The 18,676-nt window shown below is 34.5% G+C and overlaps 1 protein-coding gene across 1 annotated transcript in view; it reads right to left on the bottom strand.

Annotated features, from left to right (window-relative positions):
- CEP350 (centrosomal protein 350) overlaps positions 1 to 18,676 on the bottom strand; it is a 122,435-nt gene that overhangs the window by 80,371 nt on the left and 23,388 nt on the right. The window contains exons 11-16 of the mRNA XM_065888647.1: positions 16,994 to 18,054; positions 15,430 to 15,580; positions 13,857 to 14,020; positions 6,575 to 6,761; positions 3,995 to 4,212; positions 3,365 to 3,528 (exon numbers count right to left, since the gene is read on the bottom strand). Coding sequence (XP_065744719.1) covers positions 3,365 to 3,528; positions 3,995 to 4,212; positions 6,575 to 6,761; positions 13,857 to 14,020; positions 15,430 to 15,580; positions 16,994 to 18,054 — 1,945 coding nt within the window. The remainder of the gene's footprint in view (positions 1 to 3,364; positions 3,529 to 3,994; positions 4,213 to 6,574; positions 6,762 to 13,856; positions 14,021 to 15,429; positions 15,581 to 16,993; positions 18,055 to 18,676) is intronic.

Here is an 18,676-nt window from a genome sequence, read left to right as displayed (position 1 = left end):
AATGTAGTAATATAAAAAATTTCCAAGACATGCAGGACTAAGAACTCATATCAAAAAGCTGGTTTAAAAGAAAAGCTATGGTACCTAACTCTTTGGAGGAGATTAAAACATCCTAAATATAAGAATAAAGATAATGCTTCACACCTCACAATTTTATGATTCCTTTATTTTGACTTTGAAGGAGCAGCTTCATAAAAATATTGCTCTCCAAAACGTCTCCTTCTTAACAGGACTCTTTCTTACAATTATTCCATACGATGTTATCTATAAATTTATATATTTTCATTTCTTCTGGTATAGTGCTAAATAATATAGGTTCTCTAAAGGTGGTAAGGCTGTATATAAAGTCATACAATGCCCTGTCCGTATTTGGAAACCCAGAGATATAATGTATCCCTAAAATGGTAGATAACGTCAGTGGTTTTTCAGATCTCAAGGAAAGGATGACAACTGCAATAGGGCCATTTCCTCAATCCAGTGATTTTTTTAATAAAGTTGGTATCAGCCCCTCTCCACTGTCCACCAGTGAGCATTTGGAAATGTCTGGAGAGCTTTTACTGTCACAATGAATGGACAGCACTACTGTTATTTATTGGGAGGAATGTAGGAAGGTTGAACAGTTCCATACAAAAGAACTATCTATTGGTATTTTAAGAGGAACAACTAGAAAATGAAATTGAAAAAAAAAATCATTTATTATCAAAAGACATAAAATATTTAAGAATAATTTTTAAAATGTGTAAGACTGCTACACTGAAAATTACACTGCTGAGAGAAATATTTAAAAACCTGAACAAACAGAAAAAGATACTATGTTCATGAACTAGAAGATGCAATACTGTTAAGATGTGAATTCTCCTCATACTGATCTATAGATTCAGTCATTCAAATCAAAATACCACCAGGCTTTTAAAATTTTTTGTAGAAACTGACAAACTGATTCTAAAAGATATGCAGAAATGCAAAAACGTAGAATAGCCAAAACTATCTTGAGAAGAACAAAGTTGGAGTAATTACAGCCTGATTTCAAGACTCACTGTGGGGGAGGGATAAATTGGGAGATTGGGATTGACATATACACACTACTATATATAAAATAGAGGACCTACTATAAGGACCTACTGTGTAGCACAGGGGACTCTACTCAATACTTTGTAATGGCCTAAATGGGAAAAAAAAAAACTAAAAAAGAGTGGATATATGCATATGTATAACTGATTCACTTTGCTGTACACCTGAAACTAACACAATATTGTAAATCAGCTATATTCCAATAAAAAAATTTTTTAATTAAAAAAAAGAAACAGGGCTTCCCTGGTGGCGCGGTGGTTGACGGTCCGCATGCCGATGCAGGGGACACGGGTTCGTGCCTCGGTCCGGGAGGATTCCGCATGCCGCGGAGCGGCTGGGCCCGTGAGCCATGGCCGCTGAGCCTGCGCGTCCGGAGCCTGTGCTCCGCAACGGGAGAGGCCACAACAGTGAGAGGCCCGCATAACGCAAAAAAAAAAAAAAAAAAAAAAAAAAAAGAAACAAAAATAGTATGGTACTAATAAAGCTATAGTAAAATAGTATGGCACTAGAAAAACAGGATGGTACTAGACAAATAAGTCAATGGAAAAGAACAGAGTGCAGAAACAGACCAACACATAAATGATTACTTAAATGTTGATAAAGGTACCAAGGTAATTGAAGAAAACGGTGCTAGAACAACCAAACATCCATATGGGAGGAAAGAATTTAACGTTGACCCCTTCCTCACAACCTGTAATTAACTTGAAATGGTTCACACACTTAAATATAAAAGCCAAAACTATAAAGCTTTGGGGAAAAAATAAAAGAATATCTTTGTTAGAGTACCTTAATATCTTAGGGCAGGCAAAGTTTTCTTAGAATACAAAAAGCACTACCCATAAAAGAAAAAGATTAAAAACTAGATTTCATCAAAATTAAAATCTTCTGCTCTTCAAAAGACATAGTTTAAAAAAATGAAAAGGCAAATCAAGGATGAAAAGCAATATTTGAGATATATCTGAAAAAGACTTGTTTCTAGAATATATAAAGAACTCCTACAACTCAATAAGTAAGACATCCCAATCATGAAATAGGCAAAAGATTTGAACAGATATTCACAAAAGAAGACATAAGTTTGATCAATAAATATACTAAAAGATCAATCTCATCAATCATAAAAGAAATGCAAATTAAAACCACAATGAGATACTACTTCACTCTCACTACAATACACAATGATAGCAAAGATATAATACAACTAGAACTCTCATATATTGCTGTCAGAGTATAAGATGTTACAATTATTTTGGAAAACAGAATGGCAGTTTCTTATAAAGTTAAACATACACTTAACCCAAGCAATTACACTCCTAGGTATTTAGGCAAGAAAAATAAAAATACGTGTTGTATACAGAGCATTGCAAAAAAGTGTTCAGAGCAGGAATACTTATGGTAGCCAAAAACTGGAAATAATACAAATGTACATCAACAGGAGAATGGATAAATGAACTGTGATATATTCATCAATGGAATGTTAATCAGCAAAAAACCCAAAAGCAACACCATGGATGCAATAACATGGATTAATCTTAAAAACATTATATTGCATAAAATAAGCTAAACACAACAGAGTACAAAGTATACTTCCATTTTATGAAGTTCTAGAATTGGCAAAAATAAACTATGGTGATATGAATCAGAATACTAATTGCCTCTAGGAGGGGAGATTAACTGAAAAGGGGCCTGGGTAAAACTTCTGGGTGACTGAAGTGTTCTATATTTTGATTAGGATGGTTGTTACATGTTCAAAATTCATCAAATTATACACTTAAATTCTGTGTATTTTATTATATTTAAATACTACCTCAGTTTAAAAATATATATACCAATAGCATTCCCACCGAGGAACACTGGATTTTTGTTAGCTAAGGGAAAGTCCTATTATCCTGGCATTACCAAATACTTAGATCTCAGAAACTTTTCTTTTTAGTACAAATAAAGTATTAAAAAACAAAACAAAGAAACAAAAACTCAACCATTTCTGACCTGTCACAAAAAAGAGAAAATATTGAAAATGTTTGATAAGCTGATTTTCAATCATGAAAAATGTAGAGAATGTGGAAAATGAAGTATTTGAAAGAGAATGATTGTATTATTGTTCTGCTGCCAAATACTGCATGTTTAATTATCTTTTTAGCATATGGTAGTTTTTCTCAGGGTTATTTATAGGCACTGTATGACAGACTATTTTTTTCTACTTGGCAAGTTAAAGCTGTTGTTTTTTTAACTCATAATTAAAAGTATTTGAAATAGCAAAGAAAAGAGAAAAAAATGCAGAAAACTCCACAAATACCTTTATGATCTGAGCCAGAGACACACTCTCCTGCTGAGCAAGTGAAATGCCTCTAACTCTTTCTACATCTGATAGTTGGCGCACTGACTCCTCAATGGCACTCAAGTAACTGAGTTCTGCTGCCATACGATGCTGGAGGCCAGCAGGAGAAAAGCGCTTAGAACCTGGAAGGCATATAATTGTCAAATATCAAAGTTCACATGAAATTGCATCTCAGATTTCTAAAATCCATTTCTCATTTTAAGGTCCAAAAACAAGTCTGCTTTCCTCTTTAGGAAAGAGAGTGACTTATTAGTACAATGTTTCTTAATAGTTACTTCTTTTGTGTGTGGATGAGCACACATACATGCGTGTGTACATAATACACATATACCTATGAACACTTAGGAGTACATATATGGGATACATTTTTCAAGTGTCTTTTGAATAATGCTGGCAAAATGGGAAAAGTCACCACTATTGAATCTCTCACGCTTTTCAATATTTATTTTCGGGCACAATTTTTGTTTTCAAAAAGTAATTGCATTCACTTGAAACAACATTTCTCTATGGTTTAATTGAAAGAAAAGAAATTTTCAGAAAAAAATTAATACCTTATTTTTTAAATTACAGCTGCATGGATCTACTTGCCTGGTGTTGAAGCCATCTCTGTCGTTCTGCTGGCAGCCAGGTTCGTATCAGCAAAAGTTGCATTAGGCTTAAATCCTGTTATAGTTGGAGTCACTACTATTGAGGATTTAGATCTTTCTAATGAAGTTCCTGGAAGGTCAAACTGCAACAATTTCTGGGAACTTGGAGATAGGGGAGAAGTTGGAGTTTTCTGTGATCTTCCCTTGTCTGATGAGACACTAGAATTTTTGTTTCATAAAGACATTATAGAAAGGAAAACTACTTCAAGAACCATCTAAACAATTAATAAGAACAACACGCATAACTTTATTAACATTAGCTTTAAAAAGCTGTGATTCAGGCATTTTTTATTCATTTAAAAGAGTTGCTATGCTGAGTGAATGACTATGAATACTCCTCTTACTGCTAGATTTACAGTGGGGAACAAGCTAGGGACAAACCCTGCCCAAAATAATATGGAAAAGGAGTCTCTTGATTAAATTGGCACTTAACTCTTTCCTCTACAATGTACATTTATCATGAATCACTTATTGTAGTATCAGGCAAAATCCTCTAGAATACTTGGAGCTTATACAGCAATAAAATTACAACTATACAAAAAGGCAAGGTCAAGCCTATTTTATAAAAAACATCTTAAAATATATCTCTGAAAGAGAATAAAATACCATTTTGTGTTAAAAATTTTAAATGACAAAAATTACTCGTTATTCCTCTTAACCAAAAAGTCACAGCAAAAATTTTTCATACTAACCATCTCTAAATACCTTATATATGTCCATTTGTTTCTGTCCACTTTTTAATGCTATAGCTCTTTCCTGAACTTTCTAAGAAGTAACCTCTCATAGCAGTTTGATGAAAACAACTCAAGGACACAAGGCACATGTCTAGCCCCTCTTTGAGAAATTATGCTCATTAAAGGTATTGTTTCTCATAACAAGAAGCATGCTGCCTTGCACTAACCATTTATTTACTGACTAAATTACTCAAATACCCTATAAAGCATGTTAGCAGTTAGCATATTTCAACACACTAAAGCAAGCTTACTTTTAGCTTTAATAAAACTATGAGATGGTTTTCAAAGGTAAACATTTCTCTTATACCAGGATTTAAATATTTGAATAAAAGTAGTCTTGAGAGGCACTCATTTGTTTCCAGTGACCTTTAATTTTCTACTGACGGTTTAGAGAAATACATTTTTAACAGTCTGACAATTTCATTTATGGAACATAAAAAGAATTATCATTACTTCTGTCTCCTAATAGATCTCCATGAAAGAATTCCAACACAACATCAAAACAAACTACTCTGTCTGAATCTCACCTTATGGTTTTACAAGATGAATTTATATTTGTTCTGCAGAGACTTCCCCAGATTAGCGTTTCCAATGATGTTAGTTAAGTTTTCCAAAAAATAAAAAGGAAACAAAGGGAAAGAGTGTGTAGACAGTGTCTACAGCCATGTAAGTTAAGAAAAAAATAGGTTAAATAATTTTTTAAGAATCTGGACTCCTTTGTATCAAAACCTCAAATTGTTTTATCCACTGTGAATCTCCACAGGTGGAAAAGTGGGGGTCTAGACTACAGTATGGGGCATTTATCAACTTATTTGGCTATGGATTCTGTTTCAGAAATGTTTAACTTTGCAGATTTTGCCAATTAAATCATCAGAGTAGCTCTTAAGGAAAGGTAAAGTTTTCTGAATTCCAAAATCATTGACAAAGAAATTAAAATTCAACTTTAAACATAGCAACGATGGTATTAATGATACAGCATTATCTGCAACATGAAAGCATTAAAAATGATTATCTGTATGTGACACTGTACTAGAAAAAGCACATAGTTTTAAAATAAAAAAGAAATATTCATGTCTTCTCAGAGCTTAAATTTCCAGAAGGACAAAACCAGTGCAGCAGATAAAAAGTCATGGAGACAGAGTAGGAACTGTACATAAAGCAATAGTTATGTGTAAGCAATAGGCTAAGTGCATAATATATTATGATATTAAAAGAAGGAAAAAAACAGAGTGTACAAGTTCCATAATCAATGTAAGAGTGAGATTTCAAAATCTGCTTGAGTCATCTAATAAGTTGAGCAGAAGAGAAAAGTTCAGAGGTACAAATAAACAATGATACCAAAAGAACACTAAGTGGTTGTGTTTAAAGAGTGGAAGAATACAGTTGAGAAGAAAACTGTATAAACAAAGGAAATAAGATAGCCTTTGGTAGCCTAGTGATAACACTTCAAATAAAGTTAAGCTCTTAATGTTGATCTCTGGGGTAACTGTGAGCTCCCAGAGTACCCTAAGGAGAGTAGTTGCTTGGTCAAAGGATTGAGTCAAGAAAACAACTGTGGCAATGGCATTTAGAATAGAAAGGTAGGTTGTGCTAGAGGCAGAGAATTCCTGTGGGAGTGGTTGTAATTGTTTAGGTGAGAGATGACTATATTCTAAAATATAGATAACGACTAGAGCTATGAACAAAACCACAAAAAACATAAATTTATTAAGTGAATTCTCTGAACATCTATGATATTGTAACTTTAATTAAATATGAATTACAGTATAAAATATGCATTACTTTACCTCAAAGAATGCCCAGAAAGATCCTCCAAAGTGCTATCAGTGTCAAGAGTCTGCTCATAATCTTTAACAGAAGGTTTGCTACTGGTCCCAGATTTCTTTCCTTGATGAGAGCCACGTTCTGAACTAGAGTGTACTTTTTCTTCATCAAGAAGTGAGTTCTGAATATTTCCAGTGAGTGAATCTAGCCCTGTAAAGTAAGTTTCTTATAAAACTGATTCCCAATATTAGAAGCTACTGAGAGATAACTGATATCTAGATTTCAATAAAATAACAAAAAGTACAAACCAGAATATCTTAAAATGGACTTTAAAAAATTTTGTTTTTCATATGTAAGATAAAGCAGTTCTTCATTCTTTGCTTCCATTTAAGCAAAGTGAAATTTCTTCCATTAATATCTCCCACTTGCTATTAAAAAATAAATTGTTCTTAGATCAAATGCTTAAAAAGAAAGACAAACATATTAAACAAGAATGAAGTACTATTCTATCCCTATAAAAAAGTAACCAAAAGGAAATTTTTTAAGGATAAAACCCAGAGGTAAGCGAAAAATGGTATCAACTGCCAAGTGAACTACATAATCCTTTCAAAAAACTCTATGGCAAGAACTAAGTAGCCAGATTCATAAAACTGTTCATATTCTCTAAGAATAATCTTACTTACAGGGGTATCTTAAGGAGATTATTGAAACAAACAAAACACAAATTGTGCATGACATTCAATGCATAACTTTAAAATTAAAAAAATTTCGGGACTTCCCTGGTGGCGCAGTGGTTAAGAATCCGCCTGGACTTCCCTGGTGGCGCAGTGGTTGAGAGTCCGCCTGCCGATGCAGGGGACGCGGGTTCGTGCCCCGGTCCGGGAGGATCCCACGTGCCGCGGAGCGGCTGGGCCCGTGAGCCATGGCCACTGAGCCTGCGCGTCCGGAGCCTGTGCTCCACGGCGGGAGAGGCCACGGCAGTGAGAGGCCCGCGTACCGCAAAAAAAAAAAAAAAAAAAAAGAATCCGCCTGCCAATGCAGGGGACATGGGTTCGAGCCCTAGTCTGGGAAGATCCCACATGCCATGGAACAACTATGCACCACAACTACTGAGCCTGCGCTCTAGAGCCTGCGAGCCACATCTACTGAGCCCACGTGCCTAGAGTCCATGTTCTGCAACAAAGACAAGCCACCGCAATGAGAGGCCCAAGCACTGCAACGAAGAATAGCCCCTGCTCACCGCAACTAGAGAAAGCCAGTGCGCAGCAATGAAGACCCAACACAGCCAAAAATAAGTTAATTAAAAAAAAATTCAACCTACATTTCCAACAATAGAATTGTCTATATTACATAGATAATAGTAACTTGAATATTTAAATAGCACTCTGTAATTTAAAATGCACTGCATATATATTACCTTATTGCTCTTAAACACCTTATGAAGTGGGTACCATATAATTAATTTGCTGACGAGGTTAACTAGAGATCTATAAGGCTAAATAACTTAAGGATACACAGTCGACAGCAGAAATGGGACATAAATCCAGGCCTCATGACTCTAAGTCTAGGGCATTGTTCACCTTGATGATATGTTTCAATAGCAGCACAGAAAAATATTTGCTAGGTTAAAAAAAAAGCAGAAAAAAGAATCATGTGCACATTTTAATGACAGTTTAAAAGAATTTTTTAATGTAGATATATGGTTAAAGATCAAAAGAAAATGGAAAAGTAAAGAAAAAACAATTATGCTGCACACCCATGTTCACAGCAGCATTAATCACAATAGCCAAAAGACAGAAGTAACTCAAGTGTCCTTCAACAATGACGGCAATAACAAAACATGGTATATACACGCAATGAAACATCAGTCAGCCTTAAAAAGGAAGGACTTTTTTTTTTGCGGTACATGCGCCTCTCACTGTTGTGGCCTCTCCCATTGAGGAGCACAGGCTCCAGATGCACAGGCTCAGCGGCCATGGCTCATGGGCCTAGCCACTCCGCGGCATGTGGGATCTTCCCGGACTGGGGCACAAACCCGTGTCCCCTGCATCGGCAGGCGGACTCTCAACCACTGCACCACCAGGGAAGCCCAGGAAGGACATTTTGACACATGCTACAACATGGATGAACTTTGACAACATTATGCTAAGTAAAATAAGCCATCCAGTCACAAAAGAACGAATACTGTATGATTATACACCTATATGAGGTCCTAGAGTAGGCAAATTCATAGAGATGCACAAAGTAGAACAGCTGTTACCAGGTGCTAAAGGCAGGAGAAAATGAGAGTTATTATTTAGTGGGTATAGAGTTTCAGTCTGGGATAACGAAACAGTTGTGGAGATGGATAAAATGGTGATAGTTGCACAAAAGTGTGAATGTACTTAATGCCACTGAACTGGACACCTAACAATGGTTAAATTTCCTAGTCAAATTCATAGAGACAGAAAGTAGAACGGTGGCTGCCAGGGGCTGGAGAGGGAGGAATAGGGAGTTACTGTTTAATAGGTACAGAGTTTCAGTACAGGAGGATGAAGACGTTCTGGAGACCTATGGTAGTGAAACTTCGTTGCAAACAGTGTGAATAAATTTAATGCCACTGAATGGTATGCTTAAAAATGGTTAAAATGGCAAATTTTATGTTAACTATTTTTACCAATAAAAAATAGGTAAATTTAAAAATTATGCTATATATGCTGTAGTGATAGTAATAAGGTAACAATTTTTCATTAAAATTTGGTTTAAAAAAGGAAAAAGGAGAACAGTCTTACCGTATGAGAAATATCAAAGCCAACTATCAATCAAAGAAATGCAAATCACTTCAATGAGATGCCATTTTTCATTATTAGATTAGCAAATATTTTTAAAGTAATGAAACCTTGAGTGTCATTCAGTACACACAGGAAATAATACTCATACACCATTTTCATGGGAGTGCAAACTCATATATCCTTTCTTGAGGACAACTCAAAAAATATATAAAAATCATTTTCCAGCCAAGCCCTTGACTCAGAAATTCCACCTGACTCATAGTCATTCATCCTAGGAAGCTATGTAAAGATATATACAATTAATTAAATATGCTGACTGCATTATCATAATGGGGAGAAAAACACACAAATAATCTAGATGATTATTAATCAGTGAGAAAGGATTCTATAATCTAAAATCTATTCATGATCCCTAGGCTAGAAGCAAGCTGTTAATACTGTTTATCTCTAAATTTTCCATAATACAGACGCACTCTTATAATAAAAACACTTCATTCATTTAATATATTTTTTCAAACATAAATATACAATTGAAAAATTGTTCTTGATTTCAAAAAACTAGAAATTGTAGACAATACAATGGTCTAAGCAAGAAAGACCTAAACTCCAAACAAGGGACCTGTATGCAAAGAAAACGTTTGCCCACAGTTTAAAAGACTGCCAAAGGAAAGTATTTTTATATGTTTTAAAGTTAAATTAAGATAAATAATGTTTTCTTATGATTACCACTTTAATCTATCAACTATTTTCAACTACATTGGGAAGGAGCTGAGTGAGCATGCAGACAATCTTTTCCACCACCAGATGGAGCATATACAACAAAATTTACACATCTTAGAACTTTGGGATAAAGTACTAAGTTTAAGTTGATGCTGTGGGAAGTAAAATACATGGTTTTTTTTTAAGGCATTGTGAGAGGATCAGGGAAACTGAAAGCCAAAAACAGTACCTGTATTTCATCTAACCAAATTTTAGATTATAATTTTTAAAACCTATACTGAATCATATTGTTTATACTCATATATTTAATATATCATGATATCTTAACTTGTACAACATATTGCAGTAGAAGGTACACTTGATTCAGGAGTTAGAAGCCAGAATCTAGGCTTCGCCAGTAACTAGTTAGTAACCTTAAGTGAGACACTAACATAACAAAGATCGGCATTTTTGAGCAAGATCAGCATTTCCCAAAACATATTCTGCTCAATTCTAATGTAACATGCTGACAGAAGAACTGATTCTGTGGTCAAATAAATTTGAAAAATACTTCATACTATAGCCTCTTCCTCATCCTAAAATAAATAATCCATATTAGCACATTAAAAGTGTTGATGAACACCAAAAGCACACGTACCAAAAGCAAAAATAAATATGTGAGACTACATCAAACTAAAAAACTTCCACATTTTGTCTTCATCAACAAAATAAAAAGACAACCTATGGCAAAATACTTACAAATCATATACCTGATAAGGGCTTAATATCCAAAATACATAAAGAATTCACATAACTCAATAGCAAACAATCCAGTTAAAACATGGGCAAAGGAACTGAATAGACAGTTTGCTAAAGGGAAAACAGTATGGAGGTTCTTCAAAAAACTAAAGTAGTACTACCATATGATCCAGCAATTCCACTTCTGGGATTTTATCCAAAGAATATGAAAACACTAATTCGAAAATATATATGCACTCTGATGTTCATTGCAGCATTATTCACAACAGCCAAAATATGGAAACAACCATCCATCAGTGGATGAAGGGATAAAGAGGTGGTACATATACAATGGAATATTATTCGACCATGAGAAAGAAGGACATCCTGCCATTTGTGACAACATGGATGGACCCTGAGGGCACTGTGCTAAGTGAAGTAAGTCAGACAGAGGAAGACAAATACGGTATAATATCACCTATATGTGGAATCTAAAAAATCCAAACTCGTAAAAGGACAGAGTAGAAAAGTAGTTGTCAGGGGTAGAGGAAATAGGAAGATATTGGTAAAAGATTACCAACTTTCAGCTATAAGATAAATAAGGTCCAAGGATCTAATGTATAATATGGTTACTGTAGTTGATAACACTGTATCATATAATTGAAATTTGCTAAGAGAGTAGAACTTAAATGTTCTCACCAATATATATATATAGTGATGGATGTGTTAGTTAACGGACTAGATGGAAGGAATTCTTTCACAATATATATGTATATCAAATCATCACGATGTACACTTTAATTACCTTACAATTTTATTTGTCAATTATCCCTTAATACAGCTGTAAAAAATTAAAAGAAAAAAAATAAATGTGTTGATGAATCCTGCAAGAAAGAAATCTGTTTCACTCTAAAAGCTTTTCCCAAGTTTATGGAACCATGGAGCTCTTTCATCCTCAGAATACTTATGAAACAGCCTATTGCACTGAATCAGTATTTCACAAGAAAAGACAGGCTCTGGGAAGTGTTGATAAAATGATGTCTAATGTTCCTGCCAAAGACTTTCAGAACACTTCCAATCTGCAAAGAATTATACTAGGTAAATGATTTAAAAAGAATCTATTCCTAGCACTCTCACATTGGAAGTATGAAGTGGCACTAGCTTTTCTGAAGAGCTATTTGGCAAAATGTATCCAAATTTTAAGCACGGCATACTCAGTGTCCCATTATCTCCCTTCTAGGATTTTCTCTTAAAGGAAAGAACCAGATCAAATGCATAAAGATGCATTTGTAAGGATATTCAATGCAGCAGTGTTTATAAAAAGAAAAAAAAAAAACCTAAATGTCTAGCAATGGGGAATTGGCTAAATAAATTACAATATATTCAAATAACAGAACACTAGGTAGTCACTACAAAGGGTTATCCATATTTACTAACACAGAAAGGCATCTGTAATCCATTAACATAAAAAAATATCGCATAAAATGTGATCTTGTACATGTAACGTTTTCTATTTACATATGCCTACTGATTGTCTAGAAGGATTCTTACTAAAAATGTTAACATTTCACATCCATTAGAATGTCTGTTCTTCAAAAGAAACAAAAACCCAGAAAACAACAAGGGTCATTTTAGTATGTATGTGGAGCAACTGGAACCCTTGTGCACTACTGGTGAGAATGTTAAAGGTTGTAGCTGCTATGGAAAACTGTAAGGCAGTTCCTCAAAAAAATAAATATAGAAATGCCTTTTGATCCAGCAAGTCTACAACTGGGTATATACACAAAAGAACTGAAAGTAGGGATTCAAACAGTAGTTGCACACCAGTGTTCATGTCCACATTATTCCCAATAGCCGAAAGGTTGAAACAACCAAGATATCCATCAACTGATGAAAGAATACACAAAACGTGGTATATACATATAATGGAATATTATTCAGCCTTAAAAAGGAAGGACATTCTGACACATGCTACAACATGGATGAAATTTGAAGACATTATGTGAAATGAAATAAGCCAGACACACAAAGACAAATATTGCATGATGCCACTTATATGAAGCACCTAGAGTAGTCAATTTCATAGAGACAGAAAGTAGAACCGTGGTTAACAGGGGCTCAGGGAAGGCAGGAAAGGGAAATTGCTGCTTAATTGGTTCAGAGTTTCAGCATGGGATGATGAAAAAGTTCTGGAATTAGGTAATGACGATGGTTGTACAACACTGTGAATTTGCTTAACAGCACTGTATTGTACACTTGAAAATGGTTAAAATGATGTTTACATTATGTATATTTTACCACAATAAACTAAAATAAAATCTAAAAAAATGTTAACATTGGTTATCTCTAGGTAGAGGGAATACAGGTGATTTTTAATTTTTAAATATTTTCTATATTTACAGATTTCTCCTCCCCCCTTTTTTTTTTAACTCAATGAGCAATTTTTTACTGTCAGAAAAAATAGTTTTGGAGGCAAAATCATTCCCTAGGGACCATCTGGTGAGCTTAAGAAGACTTTGCCTAATTACTGTTATCTTCTCACCTCTAGGCTTACAGAGCAAATGAGATGTACACATTATACATGTAAGCTTCGAATTTACCATATAAAGCATCTATTATCATCTTCATTTTATAGATAAGGAAACTTGAGTATTATATTTATTTAATAACACTCAGAAATGTACATGATATAAAGTTTTTTAAAAAGCACTTGCAAGACAATATGATTTCACTTCTGCTTTTTAAATAAAAATGTATGTGGGAGTGTGCCTGATTTTATGTATATACTGGAAAAATAGGCACCAAAAACATTAATAGTAGTTACCTCTGAGCAGAAGAATCAATAGGGATTTATGTTTCTTGCATGATTATTTATCTACAGTCCTTAATTTTTTATCATTGTTAATGTATTCCTTTTGTACTAAGCGTAAGATTTATAATGTCATATATCAAAAGGTATTGTTGTAATGATAAATATGAAAGCCAATTACATTATCATAAAGAATTCATCTAACTTATGGAATGAAATCATAACTTTAGATCACTATCACAAAGTCACTGGTAAGAGAAAAAAATTACCATGTAGAATTCCACTTACATTCTATCTTTTCCTTTTTTCCTTTCTTTCCTTTAGAAGAAGAAGATGAACGAGACGACGCAGCAGACTGGGCCCCTGATGAGTGCTGGGAGGTAACATCCACAGAGGAAAGATCATAGGCAGACTTTCTGCTAGAATGATCCTCCTGAATGCCTAAACTGTTACTACCAATACTGTCAAAGAATAAGTAATAGTGGTTAAAGCAAGAAATAAAAAGTCTCAAATCACAGCTCGAACTATAGATATTTTAAAATCTATTTGGTCACAAGGAGAATATAACTATAATCAAACATGCTTTCCACTTTTCTTGGTTTCTTACTACCAGAAACCTGGATTATTCCCTATGGCTCAATTTATTACTGAGAAAAGTCTCAGGCAGTTTTTTACTGAAGTGAAACCAATAAAAATGGGTAATTCAGACACATAAGAGAAAAAAATATAATGTTGGATACTGAAAAATGTGGCCTCAATTTCTATTCAAATTTATAATTTATTAACTTCCTTCTGATAATCTTATAGGGAACAATAATTTAATATGCTCTACTTCAACTGAGAAATAAAATGCAATAAATCATATTGACTGGTGATATTAAATGTCAACACAATTAAATCCTTGCAAGTCTTGATTTAAAAATTGGTCTTTTCTTTAAAGTTCAAAATTTAAAATTATACTTCTCCTGCTATAATCTTAATAATACTTATTTTCATTAATCCAGCTAGATATAACTAATTTTTAAAAGATCATCCAATAATTTTATGTGCATTACAATTTGTAATTTGTGAAGAAAGTTACACTGCATGTGAGTAATTACAGATTATTTTATATGGTAACAAAATTTAGGGAGGAAATTCTCTCTGGCAAAATCTGATTCACTTACTATATGACGCTGTACAAGTAACAACCTTAGTGCTTCAGTTTCCTCTCTCAAGTAGGAATAATAACAAAAATACTTATATCAGGCTATTGTAAGAATGAGTTAATACAAGTAAAGCCCACTCAGTCCTCTCAATGCCTTGTACATTAAGTGCTCAATAAATATTAACGTTATAATGTTGCTATTTTTCAAAGATTTGTAAAATTTTAGATGTTATCCCAATTATAAAAAAATTTACTGATTACTTAGGATCATGAAGTCAAGGGTCTATCTAGTCATCTTCAATTCTATCACAGAAAACCATTTCTTAATCATCTCACATTAATATACCATGGGATAGTTTTTCCAATACTGACCTCTACTGGGGATTCACAGATTGATTTAACAACCTGTATTTTGCTTATTATGTGCCAGGCCCTGTTCTACATACTTTGTATTTCACTGAATATTCATAACACTTTAACAGAGAAGAAAACTGAGGCACAGGGAAATTAAGCAATATGCCCAAAGACAAACAACTAATAATTAGGAGAGCCAGTATTTAAACCCACAGTCTGGATCCAGAGCCCACACTCTTAAGAACCACTATGCTATCTTTAAACAAGGAAAATTTGACAAATATTCAGACCATAGTTCTCATTTGTACATTTTTCTCACTCTTCAGATTTTGCTCCATATTGTCAACATATTCTTCTTACTTGGGTTCAAGAGCTGACTTTTTTTCTGTCAAAGTCCCACTCCCTGCAGAGGAGACAAAATCATCTTCATATGAAATGCTGCTTAGAGGGGTTGTGATGGCATTCAAAGACCGTGATGCTGATGTTCCTCTTTCCAACCTGTCTTCAAATCCTGTCAAAAGTAATAATTAAAATGTGTTTTAAAACAAAAATTTAAAAAACTATAAGCAACGCATTCCATAACCTGGAGATTAACAACACGGATTTAGGGTCATTTTAGTTTGCTTTCATTAGGGCTTCTTTTCAAGTTATCTTTATACCTAACAATACATTTTTAACTTATTAGAGAAATTTTCAAACATACATGACAGTAGAGAGAATCATATAATGAAACCAGTGCATCCATCACCCACCTTTAACAATTATCAATAAATGACCAATCTAGTTTCAATTAAACTTCCTATTCCCTCCATCTGTAACTCTCCCCAAATATTACTTTGAAACAAATCCCAGATAACAGATCATTTCAACTCTAAACATTTCAGTATAATATCTTAATGAAAATCTAACAGAAGGATTTAAGGACAAATACAACTTCCTTGTGAAAAAAAATGGAGGGTGTTAATTTTAAAGCACTTTGCTATAACCAAAAGAACTTTAATATCCAAAGAACCTTAAAATTATCACCTATAGAAATAAGTGTTAAACAAAAGAGATCAAAAGCACATATAGGTCTGCACAAGATCATACCAAAATGGCTAAATATAAATTCTAGGAAAATGCAATGGGATACCCAATTAAGCATAAGCTGAACAGATGAAATCAATTCATTTGTCAGATAAGTTGATGGAAATGAAAAACCACAGTATCCATGGCTGACTTAGGGCTCAGCCTCACTCTCCAACCTGGGAATTCTAAGGTTATACTAGCATAAGATGTGTAGAATCCACCTACAGTAGAAGAACAGAGAAAGGGACTTGAAGGAATTGAGGCCACCACAGAAAAGGAAAAGTTGTGTTGCAGGATTTCAGGGATAAGAAGGGAACTTTAAGTTATTGTTTCAGGATCCAAATATATAGCTACACTACTCTCAAAGTCTGTTTTTAAAATTAGTTTTGACAAACAGTAATAGATCTGTTTCCACATTAGAAATGTTACTGCAGTTGCCCCTCTCAATCCTTGACCACTATATTCCCAGTGATTCACACACAAATCACTGTTTTAAGAAATATACTTATTTTCTATCTAAATATATAACTCTGGTCACAGTAAACCTAGTATACACTTGATACATACCAATCCTGAACATCACCTAAGAATTTCTCTAAATTAGACCAAAATTTCTATAACCACCAACCATTGTTTTATGACAATAACAGCTAAAAACTAAAATTTTAAAGATTAAATTAGAATACTCTAGTTGAAGCTTGCAGATAACTCAGATTAATTTGGACAATAATAAATCTCTACTATCCTTGTAATGAATGATGAAAATTTACAGTTAAATATTATCTTGTACAGAATTGTGAAATAATTTATCTTAAGATAACATACAAATATTACAAAGGTTACTTATTTTTCTCACCTTTTCCATATAATTTATATGATTTTGTAAAAATATTAATGACACTATGTGGACTTCCCTTTGCCAATTCTTCCCATGGTCCTTTGCTTTGTGTACCACCTATGGGCCCAAAGAGTGGCAAAAATTTTTCAGCTTCCTTCTGAAACTCTTTGATGGGTTCATAAGCATTTCTTTCTCCAACACAAAATTCCTTTTCTTTTAAGATTTCTGCTAACTTCAAAGGGGACCGTGCATCTTGACCTCCCTCTTCTTCAGAGAGACTACCCTCACTAAGAAGAGGCCCTTCACTCACTGAATCTGTGCTGGAACCAAGAGACATTTTGGCTTTGTCTTGAGAACAAGCTTGCATATCAGAGCTAGAAGAGTCAGTCTGCCTCTTACATAACTGTGCCAGCAGCCCTTCTGGTTTGGGACCAGGGGATCTCATTCTGAAGCTTGATACAGCACTATGAGGTCTTATCATCTCAGGAAGCTTTTTAAATTCACTAAGGTTGCCTACACCAGGAAGATCATCATCAAAAGTTGCATGAGACACACAGGTTCCCAGCATCTTTTGAATTCGAGCAGAGAAAACATCTTCTGCATCCTCTTTCACAAGTGGACTTATAGCCTTGGTCCAATGTCCATCTTCTTGGGGTGTTCGCTGCACACCATACTCAGTGTTCCATACTGACCCATAGTTAATGTTAGCCCCAGCTAATTTCTTAGCTTCACTTTCAATCCTGCTGGACAAAGAAGCAGCTGTTGCTTTCAAGGCTTCAATACGATCCAGTTTACTCTTATATTGGCTAGCACTAGGTTTTAACAAGGCATCTGGATGAGCAGCTGGTGAGGTCAGATATGGTTGAGGTGTAAAAGTTAATGGCCCTGAAGCCATATTATGATTCTTCCTAGTTGGTAAAATGGATTCAAAATCCTTATGCAAAATTCCTACATGCTCTAGACTCAAGAGATGGGAAAGTAAATTTCCAGCTGTTCCAACAAGAGGCTGTGGTTGAGAATGGTGGACTCGTGGACTCAGTCTGTCAGGCTGCATCCATGTAGGATCCATCAAATCCCTTCTGGAAATGAAAGTTACAATATGTTAGTTAACACAGGACTTCATAACTAAGCCACCTTTTTTTTAAGTTTTGTTTTTTCTGATTATAAGAGTAATGCATAGCCACTGCACAAAAAAAAAAAAAAAAAAAAGACAAAGGATAAAAAAGATAAAGATCACTCATAGCTAACCAATGAGAAAGAGGCACTATCACTATTTCATGATATCTTTCTAGGACTTCCCTGGTGGCACGGTGGTTAAGGTCTGCCTGCCAATGCAGGGGACATGGGTTTGAGACCTGGTCCAGGACGATTCCACATGCTGCAGAGCAACTAAGCCCGTGTGCCACAACTACTGAGCCTGAGTGCCACAACTACTGAAGCCCACGCGCCTAGAGCCCGTGCTCTGCAACGAGAAGCCACTGCAATGAGAAGTCCGTGCACTGCAACGAAGAGCAGCCCCTGCTCGACACAACTAGAGAAAAGTCTGCACGCAGCAATGAAGACCCAATGCAGCCACAAATAAATAATTTTTTAAAAAAAGAATTATATCTTTCTAAACATTTTTCTTCATGTATGTTGTGTTTCATGTTATTTTCACAAAAATGAAATCTTATCATACATACTGTTTTGTAAACAGCTTTC

The sequence above is a fragment of the Phocoena phocoena genome, chromosome 1, assembly GCF_963924675.1.
Source record: "Phocoena phocoena chromosome 1, mPhoPho1.1, whole genome shotgun sequence".
Taxonomy (NCBI): Eukaryota; Metazoa; Chordata; class Mammalia; order Artiodactyla; family Phocoenidae; genus Phocoena; species Phocoena phocoena.
Note: the sequence above shows the minus strand (reverse complement) of the source record. Positions and strands in the feature narration are given on the sequence as shown.